Below are 19,379 nucleotides of genomic sequence, written 5' to 3'. Positions count from 1 at the left end.
TAAAGAGATTTTTTTTGTATATTTTTGAAAATATTTAAAAAATATAAATATTTTAAAAGCACTTAAAATATATTTATGTATAAAATATATTGTCCATATGTCCGAGAAGATATATTTTCATATACCACATCTGCAAAAAAAAAAAAAAAAAAAAAAACTATATTTGCTGACTAACACATGCGATTATGTATTTGAAAAAAAAAAAAAAAAAAAGGCAACATGCTTTAAAATAAAGATATTTTCAAAAGCTTCACTTTTTACAACATAGATTTAAAAATATGTTTTTTTAAATAATTTTTTGTCATATGGGTTAACGCCCAATTGCTGAATTGCATAAATGCTCTAATCATGCTTTAATTACACTGGATATAAAATTGTCTCTCACAACATAAAGCTTTGTATCACAAAGCAAATGTGATTTTACCATGTGTTTGTGCATGTGCACCTGTATAGATGTGCATCTGAGTGTATAAAAAACAAAACGACAAGCCCACCGCCCCCCTGATTGCCATTTGAGTTGAACCACAATGTCTGGATGGTGGTTAAAATGAGTACTCGTGCTTCTGTGCCATAAAACATGCTGCTTTAAATATGGTTACGGTCAGCGTATGAAATCATCCTTCAAATCCGGCTTCATAGCTGCCGTATAAAAGTCAGTCGGCTATTGTCAAGAGCTTTCAGCACCAACCATAGCAATTCAGCTTCTATTTTCTCTCTATCATTTACTAAAATGCATTTTGCCATGACGACAGAACATCATTTTCTGGTATTTTTATCTTCTAAATGCACGAGGAGCTTGAACACAGTGAAGATGGGAGAAAATATTTAAGGCCTCCAAAACAAGGTATTTTTTGAAGGAATTATAACTCTTTTTAGTGTGTGCATGTTTACAGGGAAAACATATGCGCTCATGTTCATGATGTCATGTTTCTCCTAAAATTTCTTTGAAGAAATGTGAGTTTTCAAACAGCTGGAAAAGAAACGAAATGTCTAGCTGGACGGAACATTTGATATTTTTTGATGATAAATGTTTGAGTTGATAATGAGTTCTCTGACCTTTGAGTGCATTTTTTTTAAATAGCTTATATTTTTCGATTTTAGTTTTCATTTTAATTTTAAAATAATGTTGTTGTGTCCTTTTGTTTTTTTTTATATATTTTAAAGATTTCTTTTTAGCTTTATTTTTATTTCAGTTTTTGTACTTCACCGAAATCTTATTTTCAGTTTGTTGCCATAGACAGCATTTCAGTTTTTCAAATGTAATTAAAAATGTAAATATAATGTTTTATGTCATTTTATTTTATTTTAATAGAGAACATGTATGTGTTCAACTTTTTTTTGTTTTAAATCTGCACAAAAAAATATGTTTTTATAATGTTTAATTATAATGTTTGGCCAAATATATATATATATGGCCATATGGTAAGACTTTATTTTTCGGTTACATCTATTAGTTGCTTATTAGCATGCATATTACAAGAATATTAGCCATGTATTAGTGCTAACTAAGCACATATTAATGCCTTATTCTACATCCCTAATCCTACCCAATACCTAAACTTAACTACCTTACTAATTATTAATAAGCAGCAAATTAAGAATTTATTGAGGGAAAAGTCGTAGTTAATAGTTAACAAGTGTTACCTATATTCTAAAGTGTGACCATATATATATATATACACACACACACCTTTTATTTTTATATTATCAGGGTTTTTTTTTTTTTTTAATGAAAGCTTAATTCAGTTTTAGTAATTTTAGTACTTCACCATAAACTTTTCAGTTAGTTGCCAAAGACATTTCAGTTTCAAATATAATTTTTTTCATCTAAAGTTTATTATTATTATTGCTTTATTTTAATAGCTTCAGTTAACAATAACAGGTTTACAGATTATATGTATGTATTCATATAAATGTATTCATTTATATATTTTTTTTATATTTATAATTTCAGTTTTTGTTTTCTTTCAAAAAAACTGATTTAGCTTTAATTAATTTTTATTTCAGTTCAACTTTTATTTTATTGTAACGTATCCAAGGTAACATTTCTAGTTTTCACCTAATATTTTTTATTTTACTTCATTTCAATTACTGAAAACATTTTTTTTCATATTTTTGGTAAACAGTAACAACATTGTTCGACAGATTTTTTTTCTGGATCATTGGGGTCTTTTTCTCAGGAGGAACATCTAAACGTAATCTCTCTGCAGATTTAGTACTGTATTAAAGAGATCTCTTTTTCTTTCCTATGTGTATGTTGAGACCACCACACTCGTCCAGAGGGGGGGATCGATCATGCTGTCTTCCTTGGACAAACTCGCGGCCTGGGTGCTGACCGGCTTCTTGGCAATTCTCACCATCTTCTTCAACATGTACCTGCTTCTGATCAACCAGAGGAACTACCGGAAGAGCGCCAAGCACCGACTGAACCCGGCCGACTTCATCATCACGGCCATCTCCCTGGCCAGCATCTCTCTGCAGGTTCTCACGTACTTATGGCAGACGCTGGATGTGATCGACACCGTGTGCCGCATCAGCTTGGCGGGGACCATCCTGCTGGTGCTCATCTTCAGCGTCAAGTTCATCATCTTCTGGAGCACGGCGTTCCTGACCTTCTACTACGGCACTAAACTGGTGATGGAGCCCGTGCACTGCTACACGCGCATCCAGGAGGCCATCGTCAAACACGTCCACACGGCCCTGGCGGTGATCGTCGTAAGCGGCTTCGCCAATTGCGTCCCACTGCTGAGCGTGCTGACCTACTATAACGGCACCACCAGCGGGCTGAGCGACTGCGGGTCCATCATGCCCACCGACACCACCGGACTCGCCTACATCTTCTACTATGTGATCATCTCCGACATCATTCCGGGAATGGTGATGGTCAAATGCAGCATCTCCATCTCGTACCACCTGGCCAAACATCTGATGGACATGAAGGCCAGCTCCAACGGCGCCCACGGGCCCAAGCTCGGCACGCAGATGCGGGTCATCAAGATGACTCTCAGTATGGTGGTGGTGTTCGTGATCTTCCTGATAGTGGACATCTTCACGCAGATGACGGTGGTGCTGATGAGGAAGAACACACTGGCCCTGACCATTCTCTTCGCCAGCATCTATACCACGGTCAGCGCCTTCGTGCTGGTCTACGGGAAGAAAAGTTACTGGAAGGAACTGATCGCATCCTATAACCTGTTTTTAGAAGAATACCCTTGTTTGAGCAGCATGAAGGTGGAAGAGGTCAAAACAGAACCGCATGAGCACAGCCATGGGCACTGAGCTTGATAGAAATGATATAGTTGTGGAGCTTCTTGCTATTTTTCCTGAGAGAGACCCGGTGAGAAGTCTTCAAAATCTGCACGGCATCGGACATTCGGATCTTAAAATGGTCTGCAGAAAAAAGTGATTTTAAATGTTCAGTAGACATGACACAACTGAAAAGGTCTGAATAGCATTGCAATAAACAACTAAATATTAAAGAAAGTGGTAACTATTTTTCTTTCAAATAAAGGCCAGTTGCGTTGGTATTTTTAATGCACTGACATTCAGAAATAAATCTATCCTACACTCTTAAAAATAAAGGTTTACAGCGATGCCATAGAAAAACCAGTTTTGGTTCCCCAAAGAACCATTTTTTTCGTAGTGTGAAGAACATTTTAATCATCTAAAGAACCTTTTTCCACTGTAAAGAACCTTTTGTGGAATTTAGTGTAATCTTAATACTTTCTATCAATCATAAAGTATTTATAAATATCTGTGTTTAATCAAAAATATGTAGTTTAGTTTAATAGAAATGATATAGTTGTAGCTTTTTGCTATTTTTCCCCCGAGAGACCCCATGAGAAGTCTTTAAAAACTTAACTTTGGACCTTCTGATCTTAAAATGATCTGCAAAAAAGAGATTTTAAACCAGCAGACACAACACAACTGAAAGCGTCTGAATGTCATTGCATTAAAAAAAAACAATTCAACTTTAATGTGCTAATTTTCTTTCAAATAAAGACCACTTGCTTTATTTTGTTTAATGCAATGAAATCCAGACATTTTAAAGTGTGGCATAAGTGTTTTAAATTTAATTAAATAAAAGTTACAAAATATTTAAACATATTTGCATTTATTCCATCATCACAAAGAGCTCAGATTGATATATAGTTTTGGACCCAGTGAGAATTCTTGACTTGTGAAAATTACATACTTCAAAATTAAAATCTGATCTTTAGAAATTCTATCTATCATAAATATAAAAGCATTAATTAAAAAGTGCATTTATTTAATTAAAAATATAGTTCAACTTCATAGAAATGATATAAAGTAGTAGCTTCTTGCAGTTTTACATTTCTTTTCATCTGAGATGATAGTGTGATTTTATAACTCATAGCATCAGATATTATTGCACTTTGTGTTATGAAGGTTTGCACAATCATTCTGCTCTACTAGTCCTTGAAGGTTCATGTTAACGCAACTTGTCAATGGTTGACATGAATAAAGTATAAAAGCATTCGTTGTTCCTTGCCTTTTGTGTAAAATAACTCCTTTGAGTGCTGAAAGATGCTGCAACATCTTTTGTGCAAGCGTATGCGTGCGTGCAGTTCATCAAACATGACTTTTTATTTATTAAAAAGTAATACAAAACCTTTCAGCACATGTTTGCATAAAGCATGCACCGCAGTGGTTCTTACAGGAGTTTGACAGACTCATTCATTAAGCATAGAAACATTAATGAAAGATTTTTCATCAGGCAAGAGATTTGTGTCGTAAAAAGAGTTACAAATTTGTACTGAGCATTAAATGTTTTCGCTTTCCTCATTCATAACGAAATTGTTATTCATAATTATTACATTCATTAGAACCAAAGCATGCATTTTAATGAGTACTGGGTGCAAAAACTTCACTGCATCATTTCGGAGCTTTGATTCTTTAGTGGATATTTAAAGTGAAATGTCTGAATGTCACTGCATTAAATAAAACAGCAAGAGCCAACTAAACATTTCTGTTTTATTAAGTGTTATTATTCTTTAAAATAAAGGTCACTTTGATTTTTTTTCATCTAATGCATTGGCATGTGGCTCAAATGTTGTACTTTCAAACAGAAGCTAATCTTTATTCATTCTACTGATCATCATTTCATTTATTTGATCAAAAATATAAAGTAGTAATATTGATAAACATTATTACAATTTAAAATAAGTGTTTACACACTGAATATATTTTCAAATGTAATTTACATGATCCTTTTGAAATCATAAACATGTATGCTAATTTGCTGCTCAAGAAACATTTATTATCCGTGTCGAAAACAGTGCTTCATATTTTTTTGCGATTCATTTGTTTTCTGGTTCTTTTATGAATAGAACGCTCAAAAGAATAGTATTTATTTGTTTTACAGTCACTTTTGATCAAGTTAATGCATAATAAATATGCATTTCTATTATATATACACAAGGTAATGTTGAAATGTTGAACGGTATAGAGTAAATATAAATATATAGCAATGTGGAGCCAGTAGACAAAACACTTCCTGATGCAGAGAGAAATGATACAGAGGAAAGATCAAAAGTAAGTTCCTCAGAAAACAGAGCCTGGAAATCAAACCATATATGGCCAATAAAAAACCTCTTTGATAGAAGAAGAAGGAGGACAACTTCTGGTATCTTACTTGACATTTGTTGAAGATGTAAAGTCGAAAGGCAGCTTGACAGATACATAAAATTATGTATTTTGGATGTATTTTTCCATTTTTGCGCGTCTCGTTTTACACGTTGTCGTATTAATAATTCAAATACATTTTGTTTTACTGACCACAATTTTGTTGTAGATAATAGCTGAGAGTAGCACTTAATTAATTTTGAAAATTAAACTATTTCTTTAACAGAAAAACAATTGATTAAAGCATTTATCAAGCTAAAGATATAAATACATGATGGTCAGGTTAATGTCTATTTTTTCTGTCTTGGTTGAACTGAGGATCTCCAGTTCTGAAGGTAAGTTTAAAGCGGTGTTGCCATGGAGATATCCATCAAGTGGAATGTAAGATTAAAGGCTATTTAGCAGTCAATCATTTTACAGGCATATAGAGACTATGACGTTCAATCACTTTCCAGCAGGAGATCTGTAGAGAAGAGGACAGCGCATACAGTATACATTATGCTTTATTCCGGTCTGGCGTCAAAAAACAAACAACAGCAAATCATATTGTCAGCATCCAAAATTCCAATGTAAAGAAAATGGAAATGTGGATTTCAAAGCTACATAAACGATTTCCAGCCACGAAGAGGATACTTGACTTTGTGTGCCATTTCAAAAAAATAAAAAAAGAGCAACACCTTCACAGGCGAGATTATTCAGTCTGTAATCTCCAGCCTGAGGGACGGCAAAGAGCTTTGATCTGCTTCTGCTGCTGCTGTGCCGACTCTCACCCACCTCCTCCACTTCTGCCCACTGAGAGAGAATAGATGTCAAGAGTATAATGTCATCCTGGGGCATCGTAAACCCAGGAGATGACCAGTTATTACCAAGGGTCCAGATGACTCAAGAAGAACATAACAATTTAAATGAGATCACTGTGACAAGTTACTCTTCACATTGGACCAAGAAGTGTTTGTCACATGTTTAATCACCTTTTAGCCTTTACTAGTTCATTGGTGTGAACTAGCCATACAAATTAACAATATGAAGTCATAAAGGTGCATTTATAAAACAATAATAATAATTCTAAATAATTTCAGATGTGAACTAAATCCAAATACAGGGCCACTATAAATCCCAAAACAAAACTAGCCACAAAAAGTGATGATTATTGCATCGATTACCTGATTTTCTTGTATAAATCAAGGAGTACAAGCGGTTAGGATAAATATGTTTCCCCTAGGAAATTATCTTTCTTCATATTGGAGGAAAAAGAAAAAAAAAAATGCACAATGTGGTTATTTGAAATCATTCCTTTTCATTTATTTGATTCCACCTGCAATTTCTAAACATTTGAATAGAGTAAATCTTGACACTGTCAGGTTTGAAAACAGATTATTTATTTACACAGTGTAATTTGACTTATAAACTCAAACTGCTTAAGTGGAAAAACTAGAAAACAGTTTGATTCAAGAGTTCTTTTGGCACTTTTATTCAAACGTGAGTGCAAAAATTCTCAAATAACAGTTAAGATTGGTTGTTTTCCATTGGCTTTCATGCTGGCAGGTGGCAAAAACGGTCCACTGACTAAAAAATACAAATAATTACTTTAAAAACACATACATTTACTATACTAAAAAAAAGTGTTTGGATGTTGAAATGATCCACATAGGCCAGAATACCCTTGGTTTTTGTTCAGAACTAAACAAATTAAAATAAAAATATTATTTCATTCATTCAAATCTTATTTAAATTACAGTTTCAAGATTAAATATTGCTTTATGTAAAGAAAAATTATATATTTACAGTCCCTTTAAAAAACATTGTTCTGGTTTTCCCTGGAATTTTGCAAAATTTCTATCAAATTTGTTCTGATAATTGTTCGATTTAATACAGAATATACAAAATATTTCATGCAGAAATAGAATTTTCCATGTGCACATAAATTAAATATTACTGCATTTGCAAAACACACTGTCTTAAAGTACAAAACTATGCAATCTTTATTAAAATTACCTATTATTAGTTTTTAACCAGTGAACTTTTAAGAATGATCCTGCTATTCTGATATCTTTGTGTAATAACTGGAGCGTCGCATTCAACAACATGACAATGAATAAATTAAAAAATCCAAAGTTGCAGTTGCATTCTACCATGAATTAAGACAAATTTTGAATCATGCACAAAAAAATTAAACATCATGAGAAAAAAATACAGTGTACAAATACAAATACAGTGCATGTACTACTTAAGTGTGCTATTTTGACTTGAGGTATGTGAACAAACAAGCCCTAAAACCTTCCTAGAATGTTTCACTAAGCTGTTGTTCCAAACTAAAATGTACCAATCCATAAAGTACCACGCTGTACCTAAGTGAAATTTAAAGGAATAATATATAAACATGTGCTAAACATGTACTCACCCTCAGGTCATCCAAGAGTTTGTTTCTTCATCCGAACAGATTTGGAGAAATGTAGCATTGCATCACTTGCTCACCAATGGATCCTCTGCAGTGAATGGGTGCCGTCAGAATGAGAGTCCAAACAGCTGATAAAAACATCACAATAATCCACACCACTCCAGTCCATCAGTTAATGTCTTGTGAAGCAAAAAGCTGCATGTTTGTAAGAAACAAATCCATCATTAACACATTTTAACTTAAAACGTCCGTCTGAAACTCCATATTCCATATTATCGCTTTCTCCAGTGAAAAAGTTATCAAGAAATATGAGAAATATGCACAGATCAAGCACCATTTACAAGTTAATACAGTCCATAATAGTTCTAAACAAATATGTAGGTGCATTTTGATGTGAAAAGACAACAGGGTTAAGGAATTTAAAGTTTAATTGTCTTGATTTATTTGTTTTATTTATAATTAGTTTTATTTATAATTATAATTAGACAGAACTGGAGTGGTGTGGATTATTGTGATGTTTTCATCAGTTGTTTGGACTCTCATTCTGACGGCACCCATTCACTGCAGAGGATGCATTGGTGAGCAAGTGATGTAATGATACATTTCTCTAAATCTGTTCTGATGAAGAAACAAACTCATCGACAAATTTTCATTTTGGAGTCAACTATTCCTTAAAGTGTTGACACAATATGTAGCATTATAGAATTCAAGCACATCTGATCTGCTTTTTTGCAATCATGACAAAAATAATACTAGACATTTTAAATCATTTCATAAAGCTTGCATTTTTATACTGCATCTTCTGCATTTCCCTACGATTAAATTTAGTTCACAAGCTTTTTAAATGTTTGGGATTTTTTATACAAATGTAGCTCTCTAGAGTGGAAAAAACAGCCGCATCAAGAGTCTTCTCTTGCTTAAGGGGGAAAGTAATGCAAACTGTGCTGCGGGTGAAAGAGGTTCAACTACAAACGTTTTAATTGCATGAATGCGCAACCTGACGATAATGAGCAATGTGCAAAGTGAATATGTGCACAGAACTTCATTAACTTTAAATATCTCTATTTATAAGGCACAGACACAGGTCGAGATAAACTACTGTAATCCAGTGGATGTGAGGCTGATTTTAACATTCAACAAACCAAACAACCAACCTTTGGTCACGTTCCTGCCCAGCAGTTCTGAATAAATACACACTAGAGGTCCATTTCCAAATAAAAAAAATAATGCTTTATCAGGATGAAACTGCTGTTTGCTACCAAAAATGAATTACAAACAGGTTTAATCAGAAATCCCAGACAATCACGACAAATAATCTCTAGCTCTGAATTTTTAAAAAGAGGAACAAGTACCATTCAGAAGTGTTTTTCACACTTCTTATCTGAGCCATGGTGCCACAGGCGTCTGCATCTGGATTCAGGGGAACCGGAGAGTCTTTATTGCGGATTGCTCTCATAGGTGGGAAGCATGGACTTGCGTATTTTGGGTGGTGGCGGTGGAGGCTTGTTTTCAACTTTCGTCGGTAAAGGAGGCGTAAACTAAATAAAAGAGGAAAAGCATTTTAAATATATTTGGCAAAGATTTTAGATCAAAATACAGATGAAAGTACAATGGAAAGTGTAAAAAAGTGTTTTTTTCCTAGTGCAGACTGTGCTTGCTGTGTCTTACGTCAGAGGTGGAGTTATAGATGCTCTCGCTCTCATGAGGGTGTTTTTTGGGTGGCATTGGTGGAGGCGTGCTCGTGATGTCTGGTGTGCTGAAGTCTCTCTCGCTCGGGAGACACGTGTAACCTATGGGACGATGATCAATATGAGGTTATTTATACAGTATGTGTTTATACAGATGTGCTGCATGCATAATCAGTGTTGATTATGTTTTGTGTATTTATATTACCGTGTATAAATCCTTAAATATTTGTAGGAATTTCCATTTGTTTAAAACTTAACTGAATCAGCACTGACTTGAGCTAAATAATGACACTAGTCTTTACAACAGAATTAGAATTAGTCGGGACAACTTCTTTATGTTTACACACTTGACATAATGACGCAGTGCCATCCTCAAATTTCCAGTGAATTGCTACCCGTACCACTCAAAATACAAAACATTATTACAAGTTTAATACTTGTTGTGAATCGGGCTAAAGTAAGGCGATAATTTTGAACACTGGCTGGTTATGTACTTGCTCAAATATTGATTTCAGATCATTTTTAACCAAAAAAAAGTTACAGACTATGGACAGCTTTAATATCAATAGATTCAAAATTAAAACAATATAAAAAAAAATCTAATAATTTCAGTTATTTTTTATTTAAATTATAAAACACCACTGAATAAGAATGAGTAGGTGTGTTCAAAGGTTTGAGTTTCGCCATCTTTGAGAAAAAATATTAATTGCATAAAAAATAAATTATGTTGCCAACAAAAAACTCACTACACACTACAAAAAATGCTACATGTTTTCTTTTAGGGTCAATGGGAGGGCCACACCATTATATTATTACACATTTTATTTTGTTGTTTTTTTTTAGAAAGAAATTAACACTTCAGCAAAAATGCATTAATCTGATCAAAAATGACAGCAAAGACATTTATAATGTTAGAAAAGATTTCCATTTCAAATAATGCTGTATTTTGAACTTACTATTCAAAGAATACTGAAAAACATTATTGTATCAAGGTTTCCAAAAAAATACAAATTAAGCGACAACTGTTTTTAACATTGATAATAATAAGAAATGTTTCTTAAGCAGCAAATCAGCATATTATAATGATTTCTGAAGAATCATGTGACACTGAAGACAGGAGTAATGATGCTGAAAATTCAGCTTTGCATCACAGAAATAAATTATATTTTAAAATACTGTATATTCAAATAAAAAACAATTACTTAAAATTTTTACTGTGATCAAATAAATGCAGCCTTGGTGAGAAGAAGTACTGCAGTGGTACCATGGTACAGTGATGGTAGCATTACCATATTCATGCACCATGGCAAAGAAAAACCATCGCTCATGTTAAGGAAAAAAAACAAAATCTGGGTTCGTGTCGGATGTGTGGTTGTGCACTCACTGGAGCTGCGTGGTGTGCGCGGTGAGGCAGGCAGAGGGCTGAGAGGGTGGTGTAAACTCAAATTGGATGATTCTCCATGAAACAGCGACAGCGTGAGTCTCCGGTCTCCTATCGTCAGACTTTTAGGCCTCGGCTGCTTCTCTGGAGGAATCTGACACCACACAGACGGCATATAAAATTAATCATATCTCCAAATATTAAATTAGTACGATTCATTCCACTCAATCCTTCGATTTCACTATGAAATGACACAAATCAACATCAAACAGATGGTCACATTTCATATCCTGAACAGCTCACTGACAGCCATGAACAGAGGAAATAAATACAAAGGCACCTCGTCGGTGTCAGCAGGTCGCTCCAGTAAGACCTGAGACTTGCTCATGCTCCATTCTTTCCTGTTCTTCTTACTTATCCGATTATCTTCCTCCGAGCGAGACAGCACCGAAAACCTGCTGTCGCTCACACGGGAGAGCAGCGAACTGAGAGAAAAAGAGACAATCAGATGAAAACCTATACAAATCCTCTGAGCATGTTGTCCATGTATTACACTTTTGTAAGACAACATAATGGTTGTGTATTAGTTTAGTAATCTGCTCTAGCAACACATTTGCTTTAAGGTGAGGTGCAAATTTTTTTAAATCTTAAAATATTTGTTCCTATCTCAGTTTAATGTGATGAGACTATAAGCAAGCCACCTGTGGGTTGAAAGACACAGAAGTGGAAACCTCCAAATAGCAACCGCATATAAAACTTCAATATACATACAATTATTCTTGAGAGATTCTTCTGAGATCTGTGTCTTATTCTCTCAGCTGCCTGTCTTGGTTATTGCTACTTATTTATATGATATACACACTTGTTTGGCATTTTGATAAGAACACATCTGCTAAAATTTGAAATGTAAATGTCAACATAAGATGCACTGATATAAAAGGAACGTCAGTGAACAAAAGAGGTTTTTCAAACATAATTGGAAACATTACAATTAAAAGAGAAATGCACTGAATACAACTGCTTCTAGCATAAAAGCCACAATAGAAAAGCACAAACCATTGTAGCCATTGCTGTAATTTAATCCTGAAATTTTAACATGCAAAGAAAAGAAACAATCAGATTTTCTAAACTGTTCTCAAGGACATGAACAAGATGATTTATTTAAATGAAGTTTATTCTTAAACTCAGTCTGTAACTGTCTGAGCACAATATTTTAGCACTGGTTGCTTTATAAATGCGTCACAATGTACTTCATTTTACATTTTTGAATTATGTTGTTAATTTCGGATAACCAATATATGACTAATATTAATTTTGTCTAAATGTAAAACACAACACTAAAAGTGAATTATATATACAGTACACACACACACACACACACACACATACATATACACACATAAATGCATGCATACATTCATAATATGTATGCATGTTTTCAATATGTATACATTATTTCATTATAAATTAGGCTATACTGTTTTTTTTCATGTCTTCTGCTGTTCCTTCACTTTTATATCTTGCTATAAACTAGAAATAAAACATTTATAATTTGTATTTCGTGATAAAACTGGGTTATATTAAAAGCAACAATGCACAAAATTATTGCGAATAGCCTACTGGGTGACTGGCGCTCTACAAATAAAGAATGGAAGATGTTAAATATTATGTCCAGTCATTTACTGTATTATACCATGAATAAAACAGCTTGTAAATAGTCACTTAACGTTATAGCCTTCCTCAAAAAAGACAACAATATAACTTGTTAACGAGTTACAGCAGTAATCCAGGAGTGCAAACTAAATATTGAGTGCTGTACATGCTCATATTTTTCATGTTCATACTTTTCAGTTGGCGAACATTTCTAAAAATCATTTTTTTTGCATTGGTCTTAATTGATATTCTAATTTTCTGAGATACTGAATTTGGGACTTTCATTAGTTGTCAGTTATAATCATCAAAATTAAAGGAAATAAACATTTGAAATATATCAGTCTGTGTGTAATGAATGAATCTAATATACAAGTTTCACTTTTTGAATGGTATTACTGAAATAAATCAACTTTTTCATGACTAATTTTATGACCAGCACCTGTATACACACACACACACACACACACAATCGTGGTCAGAATTATTGGCCCCCTTAGTAAATATAATAAAAGAAGGCTGTGAAAATTAATCAGCATTGTTAATCCTTTTGATTTATTTATTTTTTAATTCACACAAATCTAACCTTTCATTGGATATTAAGAATTTAAAATGGGGGGAAATATCATTATGAAATAAATGTTTTTCTCTAATATAAATCGGCCACAATTAACGACACCCTTTTATTCAAGACTTTTTGAAACCTCCTTTTGCCAGTTTAACAGCTCTAAATGTTCTCCTATAATGCCTGATGAGGTTAGAGAACACCTGACAAGAGATCAGAGACCATTCCTTCATCCAGAATCACTCCAGATCCTTCAGATTCCCAGCTTCTTCTCTTCAGTTCACCTCTTTCATTTTCTACAGGGTTCAGGTCAGAGCCATAGCAGAAGCTTGGTTTTGTGCTCAGAGACCCATTTTTGTGTTGTTTTTAAGGTTTGTTAAATGATGACTTGTTCTCCTTCTCATGGGCATTTAATAACTTTTTTACTTTTATTCTTGAGTTCAATCTCTTTTTTGGCTCATTTTATCTGTAAAAGAAAACCTGCCTAATAATTCTGCACACACTGTGTGTGTGTATGTGTACGTATGTATATATATATATATATATATGTATGTAAGAATTTAGTCACACTAAATTAAGAATTACATAGCAAGAACATTTTCTCAGTAATCAAAGCACATACTAGGATGACGTCAAACGAAGCAAGGTGAGAGGGGAAGAAAAATGGAAACTGTGTTTTCCACGTTTTTTCCCACTAGGCATCATTCAATCACAATATTAAATTTGCAGCAAAAAACCTAAAAGGCAAGTGTTCTGACCAGTTACGAATTACTTATTTGAGATAATTTAATCTGCAAATACTCGAGAGAAAACAGGCTGATCAGTGAAAACTGGTTAAGGTTGTCATTTACTCTGTTTTTTCAGAGCTGAGCTTTTTTTTTTTTTTTATCTAAAAGTTAATGGTAATTAAAGACTTGTTTAACAAGAATCCACTTATCCAGCACCTACAAGAGCCAATTAAACCTGGAGGTTAAACAGATTAATGTCATGTTTGTCCACTTGCAGAGAGTGTAATTACATGGGAAACTGAATAATTCTGTGACCACAGGAACTCTGTACTGCAGCAAATGAGCCCTCACTGCAGTGCTGAAAACGAGGGAGTTTATTTCAAGAAATGAGAAAACAGATGCAGTGAATACTGACTCCTGGGAAGCAGGTCTGGAGGAGTTTCCGTCAGAGGAGCCCGAGCCGCTGGAGTGTCCAGAGGAGGCGTTTGAGATGGTGGACATCCTTCTGAGCGTGGAGGACATGATGTACGGCATCACCATCGACCCCACGCGACTCTTTTTCTTCTCTGTCAGAGAGCAGGGCTGGAAATACACAAGCACAAACACGTTTTATTTTTTATATATATCGGCCTGACATATAGTGTAATTCAACTCAAACCTAAAATATATCTTTGAATTTTCAGCATTCATAAATGTGAATTTGCCAGTATTTATAAACAGAATAGAATGATTATTCAGCAAGGATGCATTAAATTGGTCTAAATATACAGTAATTTAACAAAGTAACATTTTTAATGTTACTAAATATTTCTGTTTCAAATAAATGCTGTTAATAAATGTTCTATTCATATAAAATGTGTCACGGTTTCATCAAAATATTAAGCAGATGTTTACTTAAGCAGCAAATCAACATTTTAAGAATGATTTCTGAAGGATCATGTGACACTGAAGACTGGCTGCTGAAAATTCAGCTTTGCATCACAGGAATAAATTACATTTTAAAATACATTACAATGGAAGACAGTTATTTTAAATTGTACTAACATTTCACAATATTACGGTTTTTATTAGATTTTTAATTACATAAATTAAGTCATGAGTCAGTGCAGCGAGTTAATGAAGTGAGCATAAGAAAATATTTTAGAAAAATCTAAAAATCTTAACTTTAAACTTTTGAGCTGTAGAGTAAGTATGTGATATTTTTTACTTAGAGTAACAATTTCCAAGTAAAGCATGCTTCTACACAACAAGTCTGATTTTAATATTTAATACATGCTTGCATTTTAGGCAAAAACTAAGCGATGAGTTGTGTGCCATCTAATAAGAACTGCTTGTAGCTGTCTCAGCATATAACCTGAAAGTATTTTAACATCAAAACAATGACATATTCACCTTTAAGATATGTTCCCTTTTGGGGACCAAACTTGTGGCATAAACAAAGAAAAACATCTTAATGAAGAGACTAAAAAGTGTTTACTACGTTTGTGGGGACCAAATAAACCAGCAAATATATAAAACACCTGACACACACAGACAACAGTCACTTCATCAAAGCAGATCTGTCCTCCCTCATGCAGTCTACAGTCTCACGAAACTGAACCTTATGTTGTCTTAGCTGATTTCAAAACTCCTTCAAAGAAATTGTTAGACAATATCCCATATGAATCCCTTCCTCAGATCTGAAACATTTCCTCCCAGAAACTGCAAACCCTCTGGTCTGTCTCTCACAAATCCCTTCTTTAGAGTCGAATCCGTCAGACTCACTAGCGTAATGACACCGTAGAGTTTCTCCACTTTAGCACGCAGGTCCTGGAAGCAGGTGACAAGTCTGTTGTGAAGGGGTTTGAGCTGCTCCGTGGATTTCTCTCCATGAATCCGGATCCCTTCATCAAGCAGCGGGATCTGAAAGGAAACGGACATTAAAGCATTTTGAATTTTTTTTATTTAACACTCACTTTGATGCTTTTACAGTAGCTGATTTCAATATGAAGAAAACATTTTTTGTGCTATTTTTATTCTTTCTATTCATCAAAGACTCACGGTTTTAACAAAAAATATTAAGCAACACACTGTTTTCAACACTGATAATAATAAGAAACGTTTCTTGAGCAGCATATCAGCATATTCTAAAGAATCGAACACTGAAGACTGGAGAAATTATGCTGAAAATTCAGCTTTACATTACACTTTAAAATATACTAAAAAAAAAACATTTCAAGCTGCAATAATATTTCACAATATTACTGATTTTCAGGTATTTTTTATGAAATATGGTGAGCATAAGAGACTTGTTTCAAAAACGTATAAAAAAAAATAAAAATCACACATTTGAACAATAGTGTATAAGCCATTTTTCACTAATCTATTTTGATACACACAGCTACCATAGTAGAACATTTTAGTCCTATCTCCCTCTGTATATATGGTGTATTGCGCATTGTGTAAAGCTTTAAACACAATACAGATCTGCAGAAGTGTCACCTGCAATGCGATCAGGTGTTTTAAGACTTCAATGCGTTCCAGGTGGTCAGGGTTCTTCTTCATGTAGGCCTCTGTGAAAAACGCCTGAGGGGCGAAACAAAAATTTCAATTAATATCAGCCGGTGCTCCAGCAGACCTAAAGCCTCGAGGCACACATCAATCTTTCATATCTGACCAGGAGAAAAGGTACAGAGCAACTGTGGAGCACATCTGACTGATTCAGCCAGTATTATCAGGTGGATAGCTTGATTTGGGCTTGATTTCTTTTGGTTAAAATGAATAGAAGCAGCAGAAGAGGAGAAAGACTAACCTTCTCATAGTTGGAAAAGCCACCCATGACAGCCGCGTCCACGATTCCATTGAGCATCATCGAGAGGGGGTGCACAGGAAGAGAACGGTCACACGCCTGATGCTGCACCAGATTACTCAGCTTCTCATTGGCCAGCTCCATGGTTTCTATGGCATTGTCCAAAGGGCTGATCTCTTCCTACAAAAGATTGACAACATTAGACTGTTTATGATTATAAAACCTCATCGTAGACTACCTGTTTTTTGAAAGAAATTAATAATTTTATTCATCAAAGGCACATAAAACTGATCAAAAGTAACAGTAAAACATTTATAATTTTACAAAAGACTTTTATTTGTTTCAATGTGAGCCAATTTTGCTCTCATTTATTAAGTATGCTGTTCTACATTTAAAAGCTACTTCCTCCCCAACTGATGTTCTTCCCTCCAAACTCTTTGTCAAGTTTATAGATACTATTGGACAATGCATTCTTTCAATAATAAATTGCAGTCTGACTAATGGTTGTGTTCCTTTATACCTTAAGCATCCGGTTGTCCAGTCCCTTCTTAAAAAGCCTGGTCTAGATCCTGCAAATCTAAATAATTTTCAGCCAATATCTAAAGTACTATTCTTATCTACATTTTTAGAAAACAGAAATCAGCTCGTTAGAGTAGCTAATGACCTTTTATTAAAAACTGATTCTGCTAGCAATGTTGCCTTAGTTCTGCTGGATCTTAACTCAGCATTTGATATGATTGACCATTGAACATTTAAAGGGTGACTCCACCCCAAAATTAAAATTTTGTCATTAATCACTTACCCCCATGTCGGTAAAATATTCGTTCGTCTTTGGAACATAATTTAAGATATTTTGGATGAAAACTGGGAGGCTTGTGACTGTCCTATAGACTGCCAAGTAAATAACACTGACAAGGCCCAGAAAAGTATGAAAGACATCACCAAAATAGTCCATCTGCCATCGGTGGTTCAACTGTAACATTATTAAGCTACAAGAATACGTTTTGTATGCAAAGAAAACAAAAATAACGACTTTATTGAACAATTTGTCTCCTCTGCGTAAGTGTAGCGCCATTTTGGAGAGTATCCGCTGGACGCAAACTGCGTATGCTGTTCTGTGTCAGCCGCGCCACACGGATACGTCTGCTACGTTTATTTACGCTTTGATTTGAACTAAAACAGTGTATCCGTGTGGCCCGTGTTTTTTTTTTTTGCGTACAAAAAGTATTCTCATAGCTTCATAACGTTACGAACGATGCTTTTACGGGTTTGGAATGACATGGGGGTAAGTGATTAATGACAACATTTTAATTTTGGGGTGGAGTCACCCTTTAAAGTATCATTTGGCCATCCAAGGAACTGCCCAAGTCGGTTTGCCTCTTATCTTTAAAATAAATCATTTTCTGTTAAAATTGGAAACTTTTCATCATCTGTAGTTTCTATTACCTATGGAGTCCCTCAAGGTTCTATATTGGGTCCAGTGTTATTTTCATAACATATGCTTCCTCTTGGCCTATTTTTAAGAAATATAGTTTACCATACCACTTTTATGCTGGCGACACCCAGATGTATTTGCCAATAAAGTCTGGAGATGTTGCATGTGTTAAATCACACTTTGAATGTCTAAAAGATGTAAAATGCTGGATGAATACTAACTTTCTTTAGTGAAATGAGAAAAAGACAGAAATTATTATATTTGGCCCTAGTAGCTACGCAAAAAATAAAGCAACAAGTCTAGGTCCTTTCTCATCCAATTTGCATACTTGTGTTAAGAATTTGGGTTTATTTTTGACAGAGAGTTAAAGTTTGACAGACAAAATTCATTTGTGAAGAATATGTAGAATCATATGACACCGAAGCAGTGCCGCGTTAAGCCTTTGCGGGGCCCTGGGCTTCTTATAATGCGCTAGAAGTTATGGACATTTTAAAAATGTATAATTTTGTTTCTCTATTTAACAACATTAATTTACAATAGTGAAAGACATCTTCCCTCAGGCAGTTGACCATAGAGTGATGTACAAATAAAAAAAAACTGTAAAAAGCATAACATCAGTAAACTCAAAAGACAATTTAAAATAGCCTACAAACTTAAAGTTTAAAAAGCCATGGTAAGAAAATAAGATTTCAATTTAGTTTTAAACTCATAGACAGAATTTGAAGCGTTCACAGATAAAGAAAGGTTATTCCATAGCCTCGGTCCAACTATTGCAAATAGTAAAATGTAGATAGTATGTTTTCTAGCTGGATGTTGTGCTTACGATCAACGTCTTTGCATTCAACCGAACTGATTTGCATAAATCATAAAACCGAAGCCCACTCGCTGTGAAGCGGGAGCGACTAGGCGGCAGAGGATTCCGCTTGGTCTTAAAGCCTTCCATGAGCGGCTACATTTGCAATTCAAACACTTTGGAAAATGAATAATTTATTTGTTATTTGTATGGTCTAGGTGGTCATACGGCGTATGCCTGCAAATACGGGACAAACTGATACCTTAAATACGAGACGATTCCGTATTATACGGAACGTTGGAAAGCC

The 19,379-nt window shown here is 34.4% G+C and overlaps 2 protein-coding genes across 2 annotated transcripts in view; one reads left to right on the top strand and one right to left on the bottom strand.

The window, feature by feature from the left end:
• Positions 1-673: 673 nt before the first annotated feature.
• Positions 674-4,877, top strand: tas2r202 (taste receptor, type 2, member 202). The gene is made up of 2 exons (XM_079383895.1): positions 674-844; positions 2,263-4,877. Exon 2 carries the CDS (start codon positions 2,296-2,298, stop codon positions 3,277-3,279), a length of 984 nt encoding a protein of 327 aa, XP_079240021.1. The 5' UTR covers positions 674-844; positions 2,263-2,295; the 3' UTR covers positions 3,280-4,877.
• Positions 4,878-8,996: 4,119 nt separating this feature from the next.
• The window catches only part of LOC306849414 (dedicator of cytokinesis protein 5-like), a 59,482-nt gene continuing 49,099 nt past the window's right edge, over positions 8,997-19,379 (bottom strand). Inside the window, exons 44-51 of the mRNA XM_079384409.1 lie at positions 16,848-17,024; positions 16,538-16,621; positions 15,821-15,958; positions 14,472-14,638; positions 11,454-11,598; positions 11,117-11,267; positions 9,713-9,834; positions 8,997-9,582 (exon numbers count right to left, since the gene is read on the bottom strand). Coding sequence (XP_079240535.1) covers positions 9,481-9,582; positions 9,713-9,834; positions 11,117-11,267; positions 11,454-11,598; positions 14,472-14,638; positions 15,821-15,958; positions 16,538-16,621; positions 16,848-17,024 — 1,086 coding nt within the window. The 3' untranslated portion in view covers positions 8,997-9,480. The remainder of the gene's footprint in view (positions 9,583-9,712; positions 9,835-11,116; positions 11,268-11,453; positions 11,599-14,471; positions 14,639-15,820; positions 15,959-16,537; positions 16,622-16,847; positions 17,025-19,379) is intronic.

The sequence above is a fragment of the Barbus barbus genome (genome assembly GCF_936440315.1).
Source record: "Barbus barbus genome assembly, chromosome: 29".
Lineage (NCBI taxonomy): Eukaryota > Metazoa > Chordata > Actinopteri > Cypriniformes > Cyprinidae > Barbus > Barbus barbus.
The sequence above is the reverse complement of the archived record's forward strand: the minus strand, read 5'-3'. Positions and strand labels throughout refer to the sequence as shown.

What these genes read in the sequence shown, in the direction of transcription:
- tas2r202 (XM_079383895.1), top strand. Translation starts at nt 2,296, where the DNA reads ATGCTGTCTTCCTTGGACAAACTCGCGGCCTGGGTGCTGACCGGCTTC.